Source organism: Salmo salar, chromosome ssa09 (assembly GCF_905237065.1).
Source record: "Salmo salar chromosome ssa09, Ssal_v3.1, whole genome shotgun sequence".
Classification (NCBI taxonomy): Eukaryota; Metazoa; Chordata; class Actinopteri; order Salmoniformes; family Salmonidae; genus Salmo; species Salmo salar.
This window is the reverse complement of record NC_059450.1, coordinates 128,259,301-128,269,147: the sequence shown is the minus strand read 5'-3', so window position 1 is coordinate 128,269,147 and position 9,847 is coordinate 128,259,301. Positions and strand designations below refer to the sequence as shown.

The window sequence follows — 9,847 nt, the reverse complement described above, 5'->3', positions numbered from 1 at the left end:
AGTAGGAGTAGGCACAGCAGCCGCAGACGCAGATACCCCCAGCGATACCCCCGGGCCTCTCGTAGGGAGTGTAGATTGCATTGCGGGAGGCCTCTGTCTTCGGCTTCCACAGCTCATGACTTGTGACCATTGTTGATTGGCATGCTCCTCTTGCTGTGCTCCTTCGACTCCGGCCATTTGGATAACGACAAACTACAAGATAGAGATGCATCCAACATGCGCGAACGCCGTGCAGCACCGGCGTAGAAATGGTAAACATTCGATTCTGCATTTTCCCCAGTATCTTACGTAGGCTGGCTACCTGAGTGATGAAGGAAGACACCTCAAGCCTATAATCCCCGGCAAGCAAACAATTGTCACATTGGAACTCTGTGTGATCCAGTTTGTCCTGAAACAAAGCGTAGTAGATACAGCTCCTACAGCGCTGGAACCATTCATTTACTTCTCCAGACAAAGAGGGCTTCATCGTAAAACTCATCTGGGACAAACTTTGTTAGCTTGATGGCTAACGTTAGCAGCTTAGCCTAGTGATGACAGACAAGCCAAAGTGAACAAAGTGCACAGATGGGAGCATGCATTTTTTGTTTTAATTTGCATAGTTGTTTCACACATGGCAGTTACAGTGTCGATTACTATTTGGTAAGGCGATTTCAACATTATCCTATTGTTGTATGATATACATACATACAGTACATATTGTACAGAACCATCATGTACATATTGTAATTCATAAAATGGTAAACTCAATATTGTAAAGTTAGTTAATGTCAGACTCAACTGTTAACTTAAGTACATTATTAAGCTAGTTTCCAAATTCCTCATTCATTGGTAGTCAAACTACATACTAAATTGTGAGAGGAGACAGAGCAGCACAGTCATTAGCATCTGAAGTTAGGAATGCATAATCATCACGTTCTCATATAGGTTAGCTCCATCGTCCACACTGGCCACCACTCCGTCATTGGCGACTTCACTCAGACTAACAGCGTCGGTTACAACTCCAGCTGGCCCGACTGTTAGATATCCACTGTCAGTCTCAGTCTGCATCCCAGGGTCACCGATCTCTCCTCTCACCGCTGACCTTTCACCCCTGACTTCTAACCCAGCGACCTCTGGCACGCTTTTCAAAATGGAGGACAGGGGCCTCGTAGGCGTAATAGTGGCATTGGCGCCCTCAGGTGGGGGGTGAGTGTTAGTGCCATCATCAGTGTTTCCCATGACAGCAGGCGAGCTGTGGTGAACGTGCTGTTTCCTCCTACTGGGTTTCCTCATAGGTACGCCTTCCCCTACAGGACCCCCCTGCTCCCACACACTGGCCCTAGTCCCCAGCTTCCTCCTGGGTGGCTTGGTGATCCCCTCCGCCCCCGGGATCTTACCCTTGGACCTAGTTCCCCCCTCCTGGTCTTTATGTCTCTGGAGGCTGCTTAGCCTGCGTAGCATGGCCTGTACCGGGCCATCCGAGCTGGGGAGCTCTAGTTTAGACAGGGGCCTCCCCACCCCCGCCTTCCCCACTGTCACGTACACTGTGGTCACCTTGTCCATCCCTTTATCTATCTCTGCCTTCTGGCCATCGGATGTGGACCCTGCTGCTTGCCCACCCTTTCTGTTAACAGCGGCATTGGATATGGTGCGTCTTCTTCCTACTACTGCTCCAGGCACCTGCAGAGTAGACATGGCTTGGGACGGGGTGGCAGGGTACCTGTCCACATCGGGGTCCCCTGCTTCACCACTGGATCCTAGTTCTTCCAATGGTCCAGTCCCACCTCCACATCCATCCACACCCCCCTCACCTGTCTCTGTCTCTTCCCCCTCTGAGGCCTTCCCTCCATGGGCCTGGAGGGCTGACAGCATCAGGACCCCCCAGGGGGACTTAGGTTTGGTGCGGGGGGCCCCGGGAGTCAGGTCCTGGGCAGAGCCTCGGCGCTCCTTGGGGCTGAACCTGGGATGAGGTGAGATTGAACTTTATTAATCCCCAAGAGGAAATTAATTTGACAAACTCTCAACATTAAAAACAATCACAAGACAATTGCAATGACTATAACTTTGCAGAGACAAGTTAAAAAGAGAATTGAAGTGCCGCGTAGTGTCGCGTGGTGTGTGTAGTGTCCAATGTCCTCATCATGATGACTGCGACCTGGTGTTACCTGGTGCCTTCGGCGAAGGAGACGGAGGGGCGTTTGGACTTGGCGTTGCTGGAGGTGCGGGGGATGCCAAAGGGGAGGGACATGTCTTCTGCACTAACGCTGAAGGCAGAGGGGTCGGGGAACATGTTACACTTAGAACTCATCTCATGCTGGAACTCCTGGAACTCACCGCCCGCCACTGCAGGGATGTCTGAGGGAGGAAGAGTGGGGTAAAGGGAGGGACAGGGAGAGAGTGAAAATAGGGAGTCAACGAAGCACAAAGGGTTGAACACACACACACACACACACACACACACACACACACACACACACACACACACACACACACACACACACACACACACACACACACACACACACACACACACACACACACACACACACACACACACACACTGATTACCTTCTCTGGGGGGGACACAGTAGAGAGCCTCTCCGGTCTCCTCATCACTGTCGAAGGAGGATCCATCCGTCACCCAGCCTGAGGAGGGAGGCTCTATGAAACTGTGGTTGAACGTCAGCTCAGGGTCGTGGTGGGACACTGGAGAGAGAAGTTCTTATTATTATTACTGTCATAATATTGTAATAAGTATAGCATGCACACCTCTCATGTTTCCAGGTGCATGGAGAAAAACCTTGAGAGCATCCAACAAGTACTGGAGTTTCTTCCTTACATACAGTACCAGTCAAAAGTTTGGACACACCTACTCATTTAAGGGTTTTTCTTTATTTTTACTATTTTCTAAATTGTAGAATAATAGTGAAGACATTCAACTATGAAATAACACATTTGGAATCATGTAGTAACCAAAAAAAGTGTTAAACAACTATATTTTAGATTCTTCAAAGTAGTGTGAGAGTTCAGTGACCAGCCGGGGGTAGAGGACACGACAGCACCCTCCACAGGGGATAGGTACTCCACAGGGGATAGGTACTCCACAGGGGATAGGTACTCCACAGGGATAGGTACTCCACAGGGGATAGGTACTCCACAGGGATAGGTACTCCACAGGGGATAGGTACTCCACAGGGGATAGGTACTCCACAGGGATAGGTACTCCACAGGGGATAGGTATTCCACAGGGGATAGGTACTCCACAGGGGATAGGTACTCCACAGGGGATAGGTACTCCACAGGGGATAGGTACTCAGTGTAAATCCAATTAGTACACACCTGGGCCCATTAATTGCTTTGTGTCTTCCTCAATATAGGTGTGCCAGGACAGGAGCTGGGGGAGGATTGGGAGGAGAAACCTGTGAGGACGTCAGATTTTCCTACCTCAGAGAAAGCTTTGTTTCCTAGGGCACCTTGTCTCTCTGTTAACCAAGGCAGGCTATAGGTAGAGAGAAGCGTTCCTCCGGTAACTATTATGTGTAGAAGATCGTCTAAAGACAGGAGTAACCGTTTGTTGTTTTGCGTTCCCTTTTTGGCCACGGCCTTTTGGTCAACTGTTTAGTTTATGTTTATTTGTTTTGTTACGCTGGTGACAGCGTTGGACGTTACCCTCTACTGGAATTATTTTGTTGGGTGACAGAAAACCTGTTTAGTAAACAATCACAAGAAAATGAATCACAACCACTGCCTCTGGTCTGTTCATGTTTTGCCTCCCGCCTGTGTTAGGGTGTTTTGGACAAGCTGATCCATTCACAGTAGCCACCCTTTGCCTTGATGACAGCTTTGCACACTCTTGGCATTCTCTCAACCAGCTTCAACTGGAATGCTTTTCCAACAGTCTTGAAGGCGTTCCCACATATGCTGAGCACTTGTTGGCTGCTTTTCCTTCAATGTGCGGTCCAACTCATTCCAAACCATTGGGTTGAGGTTGGGTGATTGTGGAGGCCTGGTCATCTGATGCAGCCCTCCACCACTCTCCTTCTTGGTCAAATAACCCTTACACAGCCTGGAGGTGTGTTGGGTCATTGTCCTGTTGAAAAACAAATGATAGCCCCACTAAGCACAAACCAGATGGGATGTCGTACTGCTGCAGAATGCTGTTGTAGCCATGCTGGTTAAGTGTGCCTTGAATTCTAAATAAATCACTGACAGTGTCACCAGCAAAGGACCGGTGGGAACCACACATGCGGAGATCATCCGTTCACCTACTCTGTGTCACAAAGACGGTTGGAACCAAAAATCTCAAATTTGGACTCATCAGACCAAAGGACAGATTTCCACCAGTCTAATGTCCATTGCTCACATTTCTTGGTCCAAGCAAGTGTCTTCTTATTGGTGTCCTGTAGTAGTGGTTTCTTCGCAGCAATTCGATCAGGAAGGCCTGATTCACACAGTCTCCTCTGAACAGTTGATGTTGAGATGTGTCTGTTACTTGAACTCTGTGACGCATTTATTTGGGCTGCAATTTCTGAGGCTGGTAACTCTAATGAACTTATCCTCTGCAGCAGAGGTAACTCTGGGTGTTCCATTCGTGTGGAGGTCCTCATGAGAGCCAGTTTCATCATAGTGCTTGATGGTTTTTGCGACCGCTGTTGAATACATTTTCTGGATTGACTGACCTTCATGTCTTATAAGGTAATGACGAAATGTCATTTCTCTTTGCTTATTTGCGCTGTTCTTGCCATAATATCGACTTGATCTTTTACCAAATAGGGCTATCTTCTGTATACCACCCCTACCTTGTTACAACACACCTGATTGGCTGAAACGCATTAAGAAGGAAAGAAATTCCATAAATTGACTTTTAACAAGGCACACCTGTTAATTGAAATGCATTCCAGGTGTTTACCTCATGAAGCTGGTTGAGAAAATGCCAAGAGTGTGCAAAGCTGTCATCAAGGAAAAGGGTGGCTACTTTTAAGAATTTCAAATATAAAATGTATTTGTATTTGTTTAACACTTTTTTGGTTAGTACATGGTTCCATATGTTATTTCATAGTTTTGATGTCTTCACTATTATTCTACAATGTAGAAAATAGTACAAATGAAGAAAAACCCTTGAATGAGTAGGTGTGTCCAAACTTTGAATGGTACCGTACATACAGACACATGATATGATCTGTAGTGTGATATTGGACTGACCTGTGACTCTGGGTAGCCCAGAGGACCAGACAGAGATACAGGGTACAGCAGAGCTCACGTTGGCCAGGACGTTATACACATGATGCTTCATACGGACAGAGGTACCACCGTCACCCACTGCTACCCTGTAGGACCACAGCAAGGTCAGAGGAACACACACACACCTGCATTTGCCATCAGAATCATACACACACACACACACACACACACACACACACACACACACACACACACACACACACACACACACACACACACACACACACACACACACACACACACACACACACACACACACACACCTGTCTTTGCCATCAGAATCATACACACACACACACCTGTCTTTGCCATCAGAATCATACACACACACACACCTGTCTTTGCCGTCAGTAGGTCCTCCACAGCAGCAGCAGCAGCAGACCAGACCCAGCAGCACCAAGATCAGAGGGACCAGGAGACCAGCGATCAGAGCCCTGTGACCACCTGACACCACACACACCCACACATAAACAAATGTGATTCAACCTCACATATTCCTTCTTGAGGAGAAAAAATATTTGAATCCATAGACCCATCTACTTTTACTTATCATTAACTACACATTAATAACCAACTAGAGCTGTATCCAATAGGAGTAGTGCATACTGTATGGACACGCTCCCGTTTCTGGGTGACAGGCGGAGCCCTCTTCACAGTCACAGACAGAGGAACAGTTAAAGCCATACAGCTGGTCTGGACAGGTGATGTTACAACTGGGGACACAACAGAGAGAAACCTGTTAGTGACAGCCAGATACACAAACAGCAAGATGTCTAAATCAGACACTATTGTATTAGAGACACCTATTTATTTGAACCATTGTTCACATCAGTGATTACTTCAAGGAAGGGAGAAAGGAAAGATGCATTTTAACAGTATTCGAACAGAACCTCTGTCCCTGGAACCCGGGCCCACAGACACAACTTCCTGTCACGTGATCACAGTGGCCATGGAAACAGGGGCTGCACAGGAAGCGGCAGGTGTCCCCGAATGTTCTGTTAGAGCATGGCTTGTCACACCTGCAGACAAACAGTGGCCCAGGTAACAGACGGACAACAAAACGGTCAGAAATGGAAGAAAACGCTGAACCTCTTCGGTATCATTGACACTGTCATGTCTGGGAATTACTGTTAAAGGTCTCAGATACATTTCACTGGTAGTTAGTCATCAAACACACACACACACCTGGATCCGGTCCATCCTGGATCACATTGTGAACACGCCCCCGTCCTGGGGTCACATGGTTCACCGTTCCTGCAGCGTGGGCACGCCTCCTGGCAGTGGTTTCCATGGTAACCCCGACTGCACGGCCGGTCACAGCGTGTGCCGTTCCACCCAGGCTCACAGGCCGTACAGACACCGTCAACCACAGAGCACGACTGGCCTCGTTTACAGTGGCCACAGCTACACAGGAGAGAAGGAGAAAGAGACATCCATGGAACAGTCCAACTGAATACATACTGTAGCCATTTCAGGATAGACACAGGTACAAACCTACTTAAAGTGCTCAGAGGTTGCCCGAACCATCAATCATCCATATTGATCAACAGCACAATGACAAGGCAGTACCATCCCAATCATGTAATCCAAAGCACCACTGCAATATCCATATACACTCGCTTACCTCAGTTTACACCTGCTGCCATACTCCCCGGGTCCACACGGTTCATTACAGACGGCTCCCTTGTACCCAGGCTGACATACACACTCCCCGCTGACGGCATTACACTCGCTGTGCTTCAGGTCACAGTTACACTGGCGATCACACGTCTGACCCCACCACCCGTTCTGGCACTCGCACGCCCCCGTCTTCTGTTGGCACGACGATATGTAGCAGCTACAGCGAAGGCTGCACTTCTGACCCCAGTACCCTGGGGCACACTGACACCTGCCAACCAACGTTTTTTAACAAAACATATATTTCTATTGTGTTTTAGCGATTGTGTTGAAAAATATGGTGTGTGACACTGCCCTTTTAATTTGTAAATTGCAGGCTAAATTGCATCAAGAAATGAATATCTAAGCTAACTAATGCCTTCCACTGTAAATAAACTCATTCTCTCTCACCTGCCGGTCAGTGGGTCGCAGGTGGAGGTGCCTGGGTAGCACTGGCACTGCTTGGTACAGGTGGGCGTCCACCAGCCCTCATCGCAGGTGCAGTTGCCGTGCACAGGGTGACAGTGCCCGTGGCGGCCACATCTGCAGGCGTTCTGGCAGAGTGGCCCCCAGCGGTTGGGGAGGCATGTGCACTCGCCCGTGACAGGGTTACAGCGCCCGTGAGGGTGGCACTTGCACAGCTCACGGCAGTCCGGTGCCCAGAACTCTGGAGGGCAGCCTGTAGAGGGAGACAGGTTGTAATACTTCCGTAGTTTCCACTTAATTACAATGTTCTTACCCTTTTATTCCTGGATGTAAAGTGCTACCAAAGTTACTATATTAACTCTTGTTGTGTTAAAAATATATTGTTTGAGTGACATAGCCTATGTAACTTAAACGTCAGAGTTGGTTTGACTTACGTGTCTTGCAGTTGGCTCCATAGTAGCCAGGTCGACAGCGACAGACGCCTGGGTAAACACACACCTCATCCTGCTGGCAGGCCCGCTCGCCATCACACACAGCTAAAGTCACAAACAACAGACACAGTACTGAATTATACAATACTACCTAAACAAGACGAAAAGCCTGTTCTTGTGTGCCCTGGACTGTTTTCCACAATTTACTGTCTACGGGGTACTCACGTATAGTACACTCCTCTCCCTGTTGTCTCCATCCAGTACAACAGACAAGAGTGGAGGGATCCCTGTTTGAGAAGGGTAAACAAAATACATACCATAAAGCATAGTAGGAAGTTTCTTTATGGGTCACATTTCTTTTGACTGTTTTTTCATGAAATAATGGAAGATTACAATTATTAAGATTCTGAGAATGTTTCATAAAGCAAGGATATACTGCTTGATAGAAAAGGCAGAAAATGAAAGAGAGAGAGAAAAATAAGGTGTGAGAGTAAAATGTAGTCATCACCTGAGGTCCTGGCAGACATTTCTCCCTGAGGGAGCCAGTCTCTGAGGGGCGGAGAGGGAACAGCAGAGCAGTAATCCTAGACCCGTCAGAAACAGGCCCATGTCCACCCCACAACCAGGTCCGTACCAGCCCACAAAAGGTCTCAGACCGTCCAACTCACGCCTGTCCCAACACCAGAATCCTATCCCGGAAAAATCACTTTCTCCTTTTCTCCTCTTTTTCTCACTATTCTCTTCCCAAGTCCAGAAGAGGACAATGGAAATTGAAAGCCCTCTCCTCTCTCTTTCTCTCTCTCTCTCTCTCTCTACCTTTCTTTTTCCCCAGCCCAGCTCTGTGGTCTTGGAAGTCAGTCTTTCTCTTTTTTTTCTCTCCCTCTGTCTGTCTTTCTGCCCAGCCTAGCTCTCGTCAATCATTAGTCTTGTAGTTGTAGGCCCAGTAATGCCTGACTGAGCGGTCCAAACCCGTCCGTTTCCTCTCCCTCTTTCCTGGGGAAGTTAGAGCCACTTCCTCCCATTCAATCTGCCTCAGTAAGGCTTTTTAAAGATATCACCACATACTGAGAGATTCTGGGAAGAGGTGAGCAGTGTGTTTTGCAAGTTTATTTGTGTACTGTACTTCTGTCTTCCACACAATAACTTCCTATAGCTCACAAACATACACATACACACACAATAACTTCCTATAGCTCACAAACATACACATACACACACAAAAACTTCCTATAGCTCACAAACATACACATACACACACAAAAACTTCCTATAGCTCACAAACATACACATACACACACAAAAACTTCCTATAGCTCACAAACATACACATACACACACAATAACTTCCTATAGCTCACAAACATACACATACACACACAATAACTTCCTATAGCTCACAAACATACACATACACACACAATAACTTCGTATAGCTCACAAACATACACATACACACACAATAACTTCCTATAGCTCACAAACATACACATACACACACAATAACTTCCTATAGCTCACAAACATACACATACACACACAATAACTTCCTATAGCTCACAAACATACACATACACACACAATAACTTCCTATAGCTCACAAACATACACATACACACACAATAACTTCCTATAGCTCACAAACATACACATACACACACAATAACTTCCTATAGCTCACAAACATACACATACACACACAATAACTTCCTATAGCTCACAAACATACACATACACACACAATAACTTCCTATAGCTCACAAACATACACATACACACACAAAAACTTCCTATAGCTCACAAACATACACATACACACACAATAACTTCCTATAGGCTCACAAACATACACATACACACACAATAACTTCCTATAGCTCACAAACATACACATACACACACAATAACTTCCTATAGCTCACAAACATACACATACACACACAATAACTTCCTATAGCTCACAAACATACACATACACACACAATAACTTCCTATAGCTCACAAACATACACATACACACACAATAACTTCCTATAGCTCACAAACATACACATACACACACAATAACTTCCTATAGCTCACAAACATACACATACACACACAATAACTTCCTATAG

General features: G+C 46.7%; 1 protein-coding gene across 1 annotated transcript; it reads right to left on the bottom strand.

The window, feature by feature from the left end:
* Nucleotides 1-567: 567 nt before the first annotated feature.
* LOC106612859 (scavenger receptor class F member 1-like) lies at nucleotides 568-8,990 on the bottom strand. The gene is made up of 13 exons (XM_014214436.2): nucleotides 8,242-8,990; nucleotides 7,959-8,020; nucleotides 7,737-7,838; nucleotides 7,288-7,555; nucleotides 6,845-7,108; nucleotides 6,406-6,624; nucleotides 6,111-6,239; nucleotides 5,827-5,933; nucleotides 5,556-5,664; nucleotides 5,182-5,306; nucleotides 2,548-2,685; nucleotides 2,145-2,334; nucleotides 568-1,939 (listed from the first exon to the last, which is right to left on the bottom strand). The coding sequence occupies exons 1-13, from the start codon at nucleotides 8,340-8,342 to the stop codon at nucleotides 892-894; spliced, it is 2,862 nt and encodes a 953-aa protein (XP_014069911.1). The 5' UTR covers nucleotides 8,343-8,990; the 3' UTR covers nucleotides 568-891.
* Nucleotides 8,991-9,847: the final 857 nt, after the last annotated feature.